At 37.9% G+C, this 15,205-nt stretch overlaps 1 protein-coding gene and 1 long non-coding RNA gene across 5 annotated transcripts in view; both read left to right on the forward strand.

Moving 5' to 3' along the window:
• Nucleotides 1–235: 235 nt before the first annotated feature.
• Nucleotides 236–7,061, forward strand: LOC103149474 (uncharacterized). Its single transcript, XR_001664310.1, has 3 exons — nt 236–442; nt 5,042–5,117; nt 6,879–7,061. It is a non-coding gene; the product is annotated as an uncharacterized LOC103149474 (long non-coding RNA).
• Nucleotides 7,062–12,292: 5,231 nt separating this feature from the next.
• The window catches only part of LOC103149487 (zinc finger E-box-binding homeobox 2-like), a 59,901-nt gene continuing 56,988 nt past the window's right edge, over nt 12,293–15,205 (forward strand). For 2 of the 4 annotated variants that reach the window (XM_016680004.1, XM_007568683.2), the window contains exons 1-2: nt 12,293–12,605; nt 13,582–13,773. In XM_016680004.1, the coding sequence (XP_016535490.1) occupies nt 13,701–13,773 (73 nt within the window). In that variant the 5' untranslated portion in view covers nt 12,293–12,605; nt 13,582–13,700. Of the gene's footprint in view, nt 12,606–12,866; nt 12,957–13,025; nt 13,274–13,581; nt 13,774–15,205 lie in introns of those variants that run through there. The other 2 variants (XM_016680005.1, XM_016680006.1) reach the window with 2 other exon arrangements.

The raw sequence follows: 15,205 nt of genomic DNA on the forward strand, positions 1-15,205 counted from the left end.
AATGTACCTCAGCAGAAGGTTAACTTCTCCGCCTGCAAATTGCCGCCACCCCCCACCAACACGGCTGGACAAAAGGCTCAGCAGTGGCCTGGTGATTGCCTCTTTTCAAATGGAAATGCCGGTTGCTTCTCTTCTGCCCGTTGCCTTAAGCAGTGTACAAATTACAGTTTACAAGGCATGGAGGAATAAAAAGGGGAGTAGATAGAGAGACGAGGAGGTGGGAGGAGAGGAGGGCAAGGCAGAATATCTTTTCTTGCTATTATTATTTTTTTTAATTCGCCAAAGTGACATGTAAATTAGCCTTTAAGTGCTCCACTCAGGGACTGTGATCGTGCCCTAATTGTCACAGTCAATTGTGGCCAACAGTCTCTTCAATCCAGGCGGCTTTTGACAACAAGCACGCCAGGATCAAAAGACGAATCATTGACTCGGCTCCCAACACGTAAGCCAACACACACACGCACACACACTTTTATCTGCGGTTTAGCTAGCTGTGCAGGAAAGCGGTGAGAGTAAAAGCTTTACTCAGTTAGGATGTTATCCTGAACGTGTCAGAGTCATGAGGAAGTCTGGTTCATCTGGTGAATATCTGGGTTCAACATCAAATCTTACCACACTTGAAATAAGAAAAAAGTAATTTGAATGTAGATATAACGTATCTGTTCCACGTGCAGTTTACTTCACGACTAAAATATCTTTTTATAAGTGGCATAATCTACCACTGGACTAGTAATTTTTATTTATTTTAAGGAATTATTGACTTAAACAACCTCCTTTATCTTGCAGAAAAGTTTATTGGAAGTTAGTTTTGTCTAATTTCAGTGTACTTTGTCTAGTTTATAGACAAAGTATTTTGTCTATAAACCAGACGAAATACTTGGTAACATTCTGTGTCTCTGCAGTAGGAAGTGGATTTCAATGCAAGGCATTCTGGGTAAATGCAACCAAAACAAACGTGTGAGCCTAGCCTAGCATTAGCGGGAGAAATGGTTTATTGTCTTTTACCAAAGATAAATAACTGCTAAAATTTAACGCAACTCCATTTTTGTTTACATTTCTGAGGTTTTTCTGTGGTTTTCTTCACTGGTTCTTGGTGCAGCGCCCCCTCAGGTCAAGAGGGGAACAGCTTTTTCAAAATCTGGATAATTTAACACAGAGTGGCTGAAAATGTAACAAATGTTGCAACTTTAGTCCCCACGCTTTCTGTGCGACTAGTGGACTGTGAATCAGCAGAGAAAGTCAGAAACTTCATCAGAGGAGAAGTCTGCTGTGTTTGCTAGAAAGACGTAAACAAATAGAGCCACAAATGATGAAACTTATTCAGGAATTTGAGGGTTTGAAGCTGATTTCACCACGAAGTTCATCTGATTTTGGTCTTTTTCATGCTCAACATTTGCACCAAATCAAAGGCATTTAGTTAGGTTTAGTTCTTTTTGGTTGATTATTGACGTATTTACAATAAATGTCTGAACCACAGGATGACCTTTTCCTGAACCAGACGTAATGTCTCATCCATCTTACCCTGACTAATCATGCGACACGATTCACAAAGCTCCCTGGTCACAGTCACAAGCTCCCACTCACTGTCTCTCAGTGGACCGGACAATAACACCAAGACACTTTACTAGGTGACAATAAAGGAGGGAAACAACAATGTACTGTGGCTAAAAAAGTATTTTCCTCCTTCACATGTCCAGATCATTAAGCTAATTTTAATATAATCCCCAGCTGTTCTCATTGATTATGTAAAAAAGTTTTCCAAATCAAAATCTTACCAAGTATTTTTGTTTATTTTCTAGCATAAATATCTTAGTAAACTTGAAATAAGGTTAGTGGACAAGCAATTTTTCAGCAAAAGTTGCTTTTAACTTTTTGTTTAAAAGTTACAGTAAAATTTTCAGCAAAATATAGGAGCTTGTTGTAAGTCAATAATTCATTAATATTGATGAAAAAGTTCTAGTTCTACTAGTAACATGGTAACAATGTCATTTTATAAATGAAATATATACATAGTACTTGTTTTAATCAATATTAAGGAATTATTGATTTAAAACAAGCTCCTATATGTTGCTTGTCTTATTTCAAGTCTAATTAAGTAAATTATTCCTTAATGTTGATTAAAACATGTACTAGGTCTATTATTTCACTTATAAAATTAAATTTTTATCATGTTGCTAATGAAACTGGTCATTTTTCATCAACATTAAAGAATTATTGACTTAAATCAAGCTCCTATATCTTGCTGAAAAGCTACTTTTAAGTTAATTTTGTTTTATTTCAAGTACCCTAAGATATTTGCAGTAGGAAGAATAAAAAATATTTGGTAGGATTTTGTGTTTTTATAGTGTGGCTTTGGTTTCCATTAAAAGGTGAAACTGTTTTGTCATAATTGCTGTTTTGTGTTTTACTCCGATTACATAATGTTTAGAATTTCCTCTTCGTAGTCGAGGTTCCTGTGTGCTCAACATATCTTTGGTTAGGCTCGCCTTTTAAATCTCTGAGATGTCACGCTGATATTTTAAGAACAATTACTGAAAACAATACCAGTCCAACTTGAGCTGAGAATACCAGTAAACCATGATGGTTTTGGATGAGTTTGTGTTGCAGTGCCACCACCACGCCTGGCCACACACACACTGGGAATGTTTCTCCCTCCTATAGGAACGATGCTGACCATTAGGTGGACACAGTGTGAATTTATGGGTTTAACTGTGAAATGAACACATTTCAGGCTTCAGTTTTATGTGAGATATGTTTGTACACTGAATACAGAAGAGCTCATTATGTTTGAATCACTAGCTGGATATTATCATGTGATAAATCTTCCAAGTGGTCTAAATTTGAAGTTCTGCAGGCTTTGTGAAAGTATTCAGTGGAGTTTGCTTCAGATTTTCCAAACATTTCAGTCCAGTTCCGGCAAATAAATAATATCTAACAAGTACTGAGGTAAGCTAAACCTAACAAAACAAAGATAACCTAGGCCAAACTAGATAGATAAACAAAGACTACATTTAATTTAAATAAGTGAGGGTAACATTAAGTTAGCACAAACTAAGAGAAAGTAAACTGAGCTAAGATAAGGAAAATAAAATAAGCTAGGTTAAGCTACACTAAGCTAAAGAAGGCTAACCACAGGAAAGCTAAGCTAAAGTAAAGCAATTAGATTAAACTAAGATTATCTTGATTAATTCAAAGTCAGAGAAACATAGATGAGACAAATTAAGCAAAACTGGACTAAGCTATGCTAAGTTAGGCTAAACAAGTTAAGCTACTCTAAGCTAATGAAGGCTAACCGCAAGAAAGCTAAGCTAAAGTAAAGCAATTAGATTAAACTAAGATTATCTTGATTAATTCAAAGTCAGAGAAACATAGATAAGACAAATTAAGCAAAACTAGACTAAGCTATGCTAAGTTAGGCTAAACAAGTTAAGCTACTCTAAGCTAATGAAGGCTAACCACAGGAAAGCTAAACTAAGAAGTCAAGATAAACTAAGATTATCTAGATTAATTCACGGTAAGAGAAATTTAGGCAAGAGAAATTAAGATAATCTAGACTAAGCTACGCTAAGTTATACTAAACTAAGTTAAGCTACACTAAGCTAGGTTAGGCTAAGCTGAGGCAAGGATGATACATTAAACTAAGCTAAAATAGGCTAAAATAAGGTAAATTAATCCAGGATGTGCAAAGGTATTTAAGGTGCACTATGCTAACGTAGCTAAACTGTAATAAATTAAGATAAACTAAAATAAGGTAAAATTAGATTTTACTTAGTTGTTCCTTGTGTCCAGGAAATTAGACGTAAGATACTCTCTAACTTAAGTTAATGAAAGATTGGCTAAGATAATTTGGCTAAAATGAGTGAAATTAGTGCAAAGCTATACTTTTGTGAAAAGGTTGACAAGGTTGCACATTTCAGCAATAAAGGAATTCTAAGTACTGAAAATATGAAATATTAAAGAAAAAATAACTTACATTTGAAAAATAAATGAGTTTTTAGCCTTGATTTAAAGGAGATAAAAACTGAATGCTGCTTCTCCATGTTTGGTTCTGAATCTGGAGATGCTAGGCTAAAGCTAAGCTAAAGCTAGCTAAAATAATGTCTTCTGTCTCCTAAACGTTAGTGCAGTTGTGTATAGTTACTTTAATGATGTAAAAATTAATTTTCCAAGCATTTTTGGATCTAATTTGACCCATCGGTCTACCTTATTTGATGAAGTTTCAGCTTTAAAAGTTTTGGTTTTCTATTTTGGACTCAAGATACATAATTTAACTTCATATTCTGACTCTGTAACAGAGAACAGAGCTGTGTTTTCATCCACATTAGCATGTGAAATAATTATCCTCCTGTAAGTTTACATATTCCTTTGAGTGTTTGGTTTCCAGGTTTTGCAGTATGATTGCAAATCTTGTTTTTCCAACCTTATCGATACCAGTTTGGTAAACAAATTTCTCTCCCTCTGTTAGCAGCGCATTATTTGAGCTGATCTGGTTCATGTGGACAGCTCTGGCTGAGTGGGTCAAGGTTTGTGCATATGGATGCTCAATCTTTTAATTCTATCTCCGTGTCCTGGGAGGATCTAACCTCATATACACAGGCAGATATTAAGAGCACGCAGATATGCAAATGTCTGTCGAGATTAGAGCTACAACAATTATTCAAATGTTTGATTAATTATTCATCGGAGACGCCGTCAATTATTCATTTCAGTGAGCGATAAGGCGCCTTTTTTCATCTTGGAGTAAAAAGTTTTCTTGAGGGATCTATCAGCATCCCAATCAGAACCATTTTATTTGTGGAGTACAGTAAATGTGCTGGATTTGTTTTGGTGGCACTTATGCAGAGACTGTGACGGGATCAGACAGTTAGACGGCGCGCATTATGTATTCTGTATGTGCAAACGCCTCTTTGTGTCTGCTTCCAACATGACGGGATCTTTCCTGTGATTGTTTAGCCAAAGAACCAGCCACTTACTCTGATATTCAAGCTCAGCCCGGCAGATGATGTTCAGTCTTATCAGTTATTGTTTTTATTGTTTTTAGATCACAGAGTAACGGAGCAGCAACCTCCAGTGCTCTGGTCATCTTCTGCAACAAGAAACTAAAACTTTAACTTCAGGTTTGTACAAGTTGACCTTTTTGTCCACTCCAGTTGATCTGAATGAACTCATTTTTTTTGGAAACTTAATCCACAAATAAGTTCTTTTGTAATATATTTATTGAGTTTTTGCATAGAGGATAAACGTTCAAACACCCCCAAAAACAATCAACACTCGGTATAAAATAAAATAACATTCAGCTAAAAATAAAGAAAAAACAATAAAATATCAAATCAGAAATCAAATTAAAAAGAGGGAAAAAAGATAAATACTTGTGTAAATATAAAAGTCACATCTTTTAGTAGTATTCAATTCTTAAATAGGTAAAAATATATTGCTACTACTACTACTACTAATAATAATAATAATAATAATGTTAAATGGACGCCCGTCTATTTGCAGATTCACCTGTTCTGGATTTTTTGTTTTGTTTTGGAACATAAATCCAAATTATTTTTGGAAAATCTGCTTTTTCTCTGATTTTCTTATTTAAATTTTTTTAAAATGTAAAACATGTGAAAGAAAAAGCCGTTTGGGAAGCTGAAATAATTATTTAATCTTCCTAAACAAGATGAAATAATTATTTCCACTGTCGTATTAATGTATTTTAAAGTATATTTGGAGTTTGAACGATTTGAATAAGCAGTTATTATCATTTCTGGACAGGTTGTCAAATACTCATAAATTTTTTTTTTTTGCAGGCAGCTAATTTTTACTGCTAGTTTCTGTCTTCGCTGAATTTTTGGCGTCTTTTTATTGTATTTTAACCAAATCGTAATTTTGACAAATATTGATATTCATTATATTATCTTTTCCAGATTGTTTCATAACTAAAACATTCTTATCTTCTTATTAATTTGACAAAACTGCACATTTTTAATAGTTATTGATCCAGCTCACTGTCGCTTCAGTCCTACTTGCTAGTGACTAAAATGACTTACAGACCAAATTACAAAAGGATTAAAGGGAACCAATTATGCAAAATTAATTCATTTTGCACTTTTTTGCTTTTCCCTCTGGGTTTTTACTGCTAATAAAAAGAACCCCAGGTGTTAAAAAATAAGTCAGTGTTTTTTGGGGGGGTTTTGGTGTCTGGAAAATGAGTCGTTTCCAAAATGTCCAGAAAGGATTGTCAAAAATCAGCTGACACAACCCATTACCTAGCAACCCCAGAAGAGTCCGCCCGTTACCTAGCAACCCACGCTGGGCTCCAACACATTTGATTAACTGGTTTTACTGCTGTACAATGGCTGCTGGAAAAAGTGGAAAAGTGTTTCGTTGTTGACTTAGAATCCAGAAACCACTTGCTGCATTCTTGTCGGTTGTGCAGGAGGCTCCACTTCTGCTTTTCACCTTTAAGTAATCGTGAAATAAAAGCCAGAGAATAATGAATGACAAAAATAACTCAGACATTTAGATCTGAGGTACTCAGTCGAGTTTCCCACCCTGGTGCTTTTAGAAACCACAAACCATCTGACCTCTTTTTACAGGAAAGAAAAAACATCGTATGTTTGTCTGTTTTACAAGAGCCTCAGTTGGATAAGTGGTCATTTGTAGAAGCCTCAGCTCAGTTTTCAGCTAACAAGAACAACATGAAAATCAATACTTTTTTTGCAGTGATCATTTGTTTCTGCAGCGTTCTTGTTCTCCTGGCGAGCTTTCTTCCCAAACTGAGTGAGATCAAAACTGCTCAGAGAAGAGCGCCTCTTTCCACTGCCTCTCTCTCTCTCTCGCTCGCTCGTGGCGAATGTAAACCAGATTCATTTTGCATGTTTTCACAGAGTCCAGCCTTCGCCTCTCGCTCTTTAATTGTCCGTCATTCTCTGGTGTTTTTGTGGCGTGGCCATCACAGAGCCGAGCCCCGCCGAGAGACGCCGAGTTTTGATGTCGAGGAGTTGCAAACAAGAGCGAGGAGGAGATGCGATCCGTCTGAACAACAACCGTTACTTTAATTAAAAAAAAAAGAGGAGAAAAGTTGCTTTCAGGGCTGAAACACACAAACTGTTTGCTGAGGGTTTAACACTCGAGAGGCTGAGCTGCAGCCGCTTGACAGCTGCTTTGAATCGTAGGAGTAGATTTTCAAACTGTCCCTCCCTGCCGGTTTCATCTGCGGTCAGATCGGCTGCGTTTGGCTTCTACATCACAAAAAGTCGTGATAATTGGTATTTACTCCGTGAAAACTTTCAGTCCTTATAACTTCTCGTGTTCCCAGAACCAAATGATAAAGTGTAGAGACTGCAATGTCTGGCGTTCTGTGATCTTAAAAGTAAACGAATGCACGTGATTGAAATAGGCCGATGTTTAATTTCCCTTAAAGCTTTTTTAATTTAAATTTGATTTGCAAATTAAATCATAATTTGACTTTTTGCAAATGTCTTCAATTAACTGCTACTCAGGCTTGATTTGATTTTTGTTTTTAAATGTTGTATATTCTTAATTATAGGCTTAGGCATTTATCGTTTATCATTTATCGTGATACATTTCTTGTCATGATAGGAATTTTGATTAATCGTTGTGATAAATTGAAATGATTGACTTTCAAACTATCTGTATTGTCAGGATTGTTAGTTTTACTGTCTTCTCCACAATTGGTTCCATGTTTTATATTGTTAATGATAGGGGTGATTATTTATCGTTTATCATTTATCGCGATAAATTTTTGCCATGATAGGAATTTTGATTTATCATCGTCACAATAAATTCAAATTAATGACGCTTAAACTATCCATATTGTCCAGATTGTTAGTTTTACTATTTTCTCCACTGTTGGTTCAATGTTTTATATTAATTATAAGACTGGTCATTTATCGTATCATTTATCATGATAAATTCCTTGCCATTTGATGAATTCTAATTAATGATGTTTAAACTGTTCATATTGTCTGGATTATTAGTTTTGCTATTTTCTGCACAGTTTGTTTAATGAGAGTATCGATAAATATCAATAAAATAGAAAAAAATGATTAAAATAAGTTACTGTGTGCAGTTTAGATACATAAATCACATTTTTTATGTGACCTAAAGAATCATATTACAACTGGAAATGTTTCTATTTGTGCTTATTGGCAGACACATCCACACACTTACCTAAATAAATAAGTAATAAATTGTTTTTATGATCATTTTTATTGTTGTCACAATACTACTACAGAATATCATGATAAAACTTCAAGTTCATATCGCCCACCCCTAGTTAAATAATATATGTTTGTTTTTCTTTTAATAAGTTAAATAGTTTATGATTCATTTTGTTGCTGATTTATTGATCTCATACCTTTTAAAGTTCTTGATGTAGCAAGAAATGAGCTTTGACTTTATCTTTGTCTTACTGAGATTCTGATTCATTTTGCTTAAAAACTAACATTTTTACTTTTAATATCAACTTGTAAAGAAATCTGAGCAGTGTTCAGGAGAACCGGAGTGTAAAAACAACAAATCAAACTAAATATTTAATTTCTTTCTCAGTTTAGTGCTAAATAAATTTAAACATGATGATATTGTTTGGTTGATTGATTGACATTGACTTGTTTTGTTTTTGTTCATGTTGAATTCAACATCTTTTAATATTAGTTAAGAAAAGGGGGTTAATGCGTCACAAATTATCCTTTAAATCGATTATTTTGTTGTTTAATCGCAGATAAAACAAGAACTGAACTGTAAAGTTACAGAGAAACTGCAGTTTCTCTGCAGTTTTCAGTTTTATTTTGAAACTGCAATCATTTCATGTAATGTTTTATAAAATGTATCAATAATTATGCTTTATTCTGGCTTCTTGTTGTAGATTAGAACCACAAATTCACTCACCTTTAAGTGGTTTGCAGTAAATTATGCAACTTCCTGTATGAGTTGAGCGTAAAGCTGCAGGAATGTATTCTCAATTTTTACGTTTCCATTTTGGCTCCATAATGCAGATTAATGTAAAAGTCTGTAAAAGTTTAATTTTCTTCATGTAAAGTTATAACTGTACGTACTGACTGTTTCTGACCTCATATTCTAGAATATAATCAGAACTTATTGACTGTAAAGTTGTTAAAAGAATTAAAGAGAGGAATTTGCAGCATTCGGTTGAGATAATTTCCTGTAATATTCGGTTTTTATTGGTTTTATAGTTCACCGTTTGTTAGAATTTACTAACTTTATGGTGACATCAAGATGTTAAGAACTGGTTTGCAGCAAATGAAGGAAGTCAGAGTTGTTTCAACACATTATGTGGTAAATGACGAGTTTTACCGCCAGATTCTCCTCTATATTTACTTATAAAGTTGCTTAAAATGAGTTTGCATTTATCTGCAGAGTTACTGAAAATGTATAATCAATTCAATGGTTTTAATTATGCTTCATAAAAACTAAATCCAGGATTTACAAACTGTAACTTGAGGAAATAATTTGTTACTTCAGTTTTATTCTTTTGTGCAAATCAAAAATAATTCACTTGGTGTGGAATCGTTTATTTTAGGGTTTTGTTGTAAATACCTGTAAATTTACCTGAAATGTCTTCATATTGTTGACTGTACTCACTGTAAAGTCTCTTTTGGAAGAGAAAAAGGTGAATTAAGTGTCATTTTTAGTTGATGTCCTGACCCAAAAGGTCCTGACCTCAGCTGACCGTCTGATCAGATGCGATCTGGGCTGAAGCTCAGACTCGGTTCTGTGACTCTGGAGAAGCTGAATCATTGTTTTTGCTTGGAATCGGATCAGACTGGAGAGCGAAGCGTTGGCTCATGTTTGTTTAAACGACTCTGGAAGCCAGAAACGTTTTCCCGTCGAAATCCTCATCCAGGATTAAACGCTGACGCTCCGCCTCAGGTGAGCGGAAATATTTTACATTTCTGAGGAAATTTTTTTTAAATTCAAAAACCTCTCCTCCGTCTCGCAACAGGTTTGGGAGAAGCGTCTGATTCCTCCTGACAGGACGGAGCCTGAATTCATGGCTGGATGCTCTGCGTCGTCACGTGACTCTCAGATCTAAATTAGGCCAATAATCAGGGACGCCTGGCGGCTGAGCTGTTGGATGCACGGCGTGTAGAACCCAGCTCAGGTGCCGAGGCTCTGCATGCATCGGCATCCTCTCTCTGGGTCCGAATCCAGAGCCGTTCCGACTCAAACCGCAGCAAGAAATGGGTGAAATGCGACGAATCCAGGCTGCTTGCAGCAGGTGCTGACCTCCGGCTCGTCGCTTAAATCCTGAAGCTGCGTCTTGTTCTGAGTTTCTGCTGCCGACTCGCTCCGTCACGGAGCAGCAGCTGCGTAACCCGAGCCCGCAGACAGAAGCTGCAACCCCACCGAAAAGACAGCGAAGCATCCCTGCTGCCTCTCTGCAGCGCCGCCTGGAAGGTTCAACGCTGCGGAGAAAAAAAAAACGACAAAACGCAAGAGGCAGAAACACACAGAGGACATTTACAGGATCCAAGTAAAAAATAAAAATAAAAAAAAGCCTTTTTTTTTTTTAAGGTTTCAGGTTTTATTCAGAGGAATAAGACAAAAAAATCATCTCTTTTTTTTTTGCAGAAATAAAACAAAATGTGAATGTTTTATTAAAAAAGAACAGAGTCAACAAATCCCCTGATTTAAAGCCATATATTCATTAAGAACAAGGTCCCCCTATAGGTCACACAGCCACTGTAATCCGTTTTCACGGTGAATATGTGGCTCCACAGAGGAGGCCACTCCAGCCTGTGTGTGTGTGTGTGTGTGTGTGTGTGTGTGTGTGTGTGTGTGTGTGCGTGTGCTTGGTTTACATGCGCGCTCCGTGGCAGTAAATTACGCATGACGATAATTCAGCCAGGACTGCATCCAGCACCAGGACAGACGCTCCTCCTCTTCATCCTCTTTGTTTTGGATGAAAACATTTAAAAAGAAAAAAGAAGAAAATAAATAAAATAAAATCCAAACTTACCCAAAGGACGCAAATCCTTCTGAGTCTCCTGCTGCAGAGGAAACATCAAAATGATGCATTCAGGGTATTTTTTGTTTGGTGAAATCGAACCCCAGCAGGAAAAAAAAAATACATCCAAGTAAATAAATAAATGTTGCAGCTTGCTAATCGCTCTGAATGACAAAATAAAACATAAATTATAATTACTAATAAATAAATGTCACATCTCATGTTTGCTTTTTAAAAACACATTTAAAAAGAAGTCAACTTCACTGACACCACTCCTCTAAAAGACAAAATAAAAACATAAAAGTTGCAGAATTGATTTTCCTCTTTTAAATCCAAATATAATTTATTTCTGGTTGGGGGGCAGAAGGTGGCCACTGCTGCCCCGTCGCCCCCTCCCCTTATTTGAGCCTCTGCTCACACCTACAGACAAAGAAAAACAAAAAAAGGCAGAAACGCATTAAAACTAATTCATCAATTCATTTAATCAATAAAATAATCTAAATGAAGCTTCTTTATCCCCCCTCCTTGTGGAGACACTTCCTCTTAAGTGTAAAATATTTTTAAAAAGTTAAATCAGAATAAATTCTCTCTCTTTTTTTTTTAGTTTCCAGGGTTGCGAGGCGTCGATCTGCTTGGTTCCCCCTTTTGATTGATGATTTAATTAGCCATACAGTGGCGAGCTGCAGGAGGACAGGACACAATAACGCTTTATTTACATAACCAATCAGGACGCCGCAAAGGTGGAGCCTGCGCCGCGCGCTGCGCCGCTCCGCTCTGCGCGTTATTCACTCACAGCAGCACCAACACGCTCCACTTCCACATTTCACCCACTTTTTTCCGCAGTTTCTTGAATTCCTCCGCATTAACTGCGTCAGGAAATCAATAAAGTTTGCACAGATTCTGGTTGAATTTCTGCATGCGGGAAAATACCTGGAGGCGCACCTGGACGCACCTGGCATCCAGGTGACGCAACGCAGGTGCGCTGGTACGCAAATAAACATTTTTAAATAAAATACACAGAATGCATATTTGTAATGGGGGGAAAAAAAAAGATCCTTACGCGAGTCCAGCCGCTTCCCGTCTGATTCTGCAAAAATAAAGAGCCGCATTTCTTCTGCCGAAGCCGAGAAAACAAGAAAGAACGGATAGGAGGAGAAAGAGAGAGAGAGAGAGGGAAAGAGAGAGAGAGAGAGAGAGAAGGAAAAAAAAAAACAACTTCAACCCAGAAGATGCTCACGTTTGACTCTCCTCAATTATCCCCTCCCGTGAAGATAGGTGGCGTGCGTTTCAGGGGGCTTCTCCTTCTTCCTCCTCTGTGTTCCGCACGGCAGAGAAAAGGAGGTGGAAGGAGAGGAGAGAGAAAAAAATGTCATTAGAAGAGGCGTAACACGTCAGTCCCTACCCAGGTTTGTTTCCTGGAGTGGGTGTAAGACATCAGTTGTAAACCTGCCCTAGCAGGAATAGCGGTCCCTCCCTCCTCCCAACTATTTCTGAGGCTTTTATTTCTAAGGCTTTATTATTATCACCGGTGGAAAAGGATCCGCTCGCCATCATCCCTCCTCGGCAGCTCCCATCTGAGAGTCGCGTCTTTAACGCCTCCATTTAATAAAAAAAAACCAAGCAGGTAGGTGCGACTTTCTTTCTTTTCTTATTTTTTTTTTTTTTTTTTTTTTTTTTAGTTTTATTCCAGTTTTTTTCCCCCAGATTTTCTTTGGATTTGAACTTTGCGCGCGTCCGCGTAAAACTTGGAGCTGAACTTCGGCTTACCTGCGCAGGTGGAAGGAAGGGAAGGTGCGCTGCTGGTTCACCTTTCCTTATTTATTCCAACAAAGGAAGAGAATGAAGAGGAGGATGAAGAGGAGGCGTCCCGGCTCGGATCTGACAGTCCGGGGAAGCGAGCTCTCTCTCCGGACACGGAGCCGCTCTCGACCCCGTTTCTTCCAGCCTCGCGTTCTCATCGGAACCAGCATCATGTGTGAATATCCGGGCGAACCGAGCCGACAGAAATCCCACTGAGCTTTTATTTCTGTTTTATTACTTTGATTGGAACAAACGTCGAAAATGTCCAAAGACGCCCAGCGCGAAATCCAGAAACCAGCGGCTCAGATTTGGTGTTAAAAAGAAAGTTTGGATCAGAACTAAAATTAGTTGGGTTTTTTCTTTTAGCTTTATTGTGTTCCGATCCGGGTTCGAGGTCGGGACATTTGGACCTGACATAAAGCAGCGTTTTTCCTCTCAGTTTGGTCTCATTTCTGCTGTTTTCGCGTTAATTGTGAGCGCGCCGAGGCTCAGGTCCGGTTTTTTAGCGTCTTTATTTCTGTATTTTTGTCTTGTTTGAACATTTACTCCCGGTGTTTTAATTACCTGCAGAAGTTTGAATTCACTTTATTTGTATTTTCCCAGGTTTGTGTTACTTTTTAAAATAAAATAAAATAAAAATCTAAGAATGAAGAGGGCTGTAGGTTATTATTATTAATATTATTTGATTAAATTTCCTGGTTATAAAAAAGTTAAGTTGGATGAAAGTGGAGATTTCCGTTTTTCAATTTTCCCCAGAAATGTCCCTTCTGACGCTCCGTGTCTCTGTTGTTTCCCTGCAGATATCACGCAGAAAAATCAAGGGATCGAGTCCATGCGAGCTGCCATCTGATCCCCCCTACCTCCTCCACCACTTTCCACACACACACACACACACACGCACACACACACACACCTATCAATGAAGCAGGAGATCATGGCGGATGGCCCCAGGTGTAAGAGGCGAAAACAAGCCAATCCGAGGCGGAAAAACGGTAAGGAGATCCCGGGGAGAGCGTGTGTTGTCCGTGGGGTGTGGGGTGGAGGGGAGCCGGAGCTGTGGATGTTGTGGCCGGGGTTGGAGGCGTCCGCGGCGGCTCCGGGTGGAACGGGAGTCCGCTGCGGGCTGCTGGAGGTTCCCATGAAGGGCTCCGTTATCCGGGCTGCTGTCCCGCTGCTGTCTGGAGCATGAAAAATAAAAAAGAATTAGAAAAGTGACATTTTATTACTTTTTCCTTTTTTTTTTTCGAAATTGTGTTAGAGTTTTAATAATCCATAAAGCGTTACTTTATTTTAATTAATATTATAGTTTTTATTTTCCACATTTTTAAGCGTTTTTCCGTTTGAAATGTGCAGGAATAAACGCTGACATTCCCAGTCCCGTTCCCCCTCATCGTCCCACAATTTATTATTAGTATTAGTATTATTATTTTATTTAATTGAATTCCTGCCCGCACTGGTTATTTATCCAGATCAGATTTCATCTATTGATTTCAAACAATCAATAGCAGAGAAGCATTTTGCTCCACAGCTGATTTATTGGATTTATTCATATATTTATGTGCTGGATTTAAAGGCTTGATCACCTTCTTTCTTTCTTTCTTTCTTTCTTTCTTTCTTTCTTTCTTTCTTTCTTTCTTTCTTTCTTTCTTTCTTTCTTTCTTTCTTTCTTTCTTGCTCATTATAATTATTATTGAAATGCAAATTTTAAAATTCCCAAACTGAAGAAGCTGTAGAGATGCGGCTCAGTGTGTCAGGAGTTTTTTTAATCCAAGGATTTCTTTAAAAAAAAAAAAAAAAGAAAGCAGTTTTGTCCTCCTCCTTCTTCCCCCCTTTTGGGAATGCAGCAGCTCACTGAGGCTTGGCCCCTCTCTCCTGTCCCCCCTCTCTTCCTGCCTGGATGGAGGGACGGCTGAGCCCCTCGCTGCTTCATTTCTAATCTGAAATCCACAAACCAAATCGCCTAATTTCACCAAATCCCTCTCAGATCATTTGAGTCAAATAAACCGTCCAGTCCGGTGCTGAACATCCCAGATTATTTGATTTCTCCAAACCTCGCCACACGTTCAAACTCTTGTTTTGTTGCTCGAAAACAAAAAGACGAAAAAGAGGAAGAAGAAGAGGCTCTTCGCCTTTTCCTGGTGCGAAACTTGATCCGAGCAGCGTGAAGTTGTTTGAGAGTTTGGCCCCCGCCAGGTGTTGCCTGTCACATCCAGCTGTGAGCGGCCAACGGGAACACACACACACACACACTCACACACACACACACACAAACACCTGGGATTGTTGTTTTTTTTCTCGCTCGAGCAGCACGAGCATCAAACAGCAACATTTAAGGAGGAAAATGACAGAATATCTGGGAGAAACACACAAGCGTTGGTGTGTTTCTCCCGTGACTCCGGAGCGTTGGGAACGCTCACCGATTAC

This window comes from Poecilia formosa, unplaced genomic scaffold, assembly GCF_000485575.1.
Source record: "Poecilia formosa unplaced genomic scaffold, Poecilia_formosa-5.1.2 Scaffold229, whole genome shotgun sequence".
NCBI lineage: Eukaryota > Metazoa > Chordata > Actinopteri > Cyprinodontiformes > Poeciliidae > Poecilia > Poecilia formosa.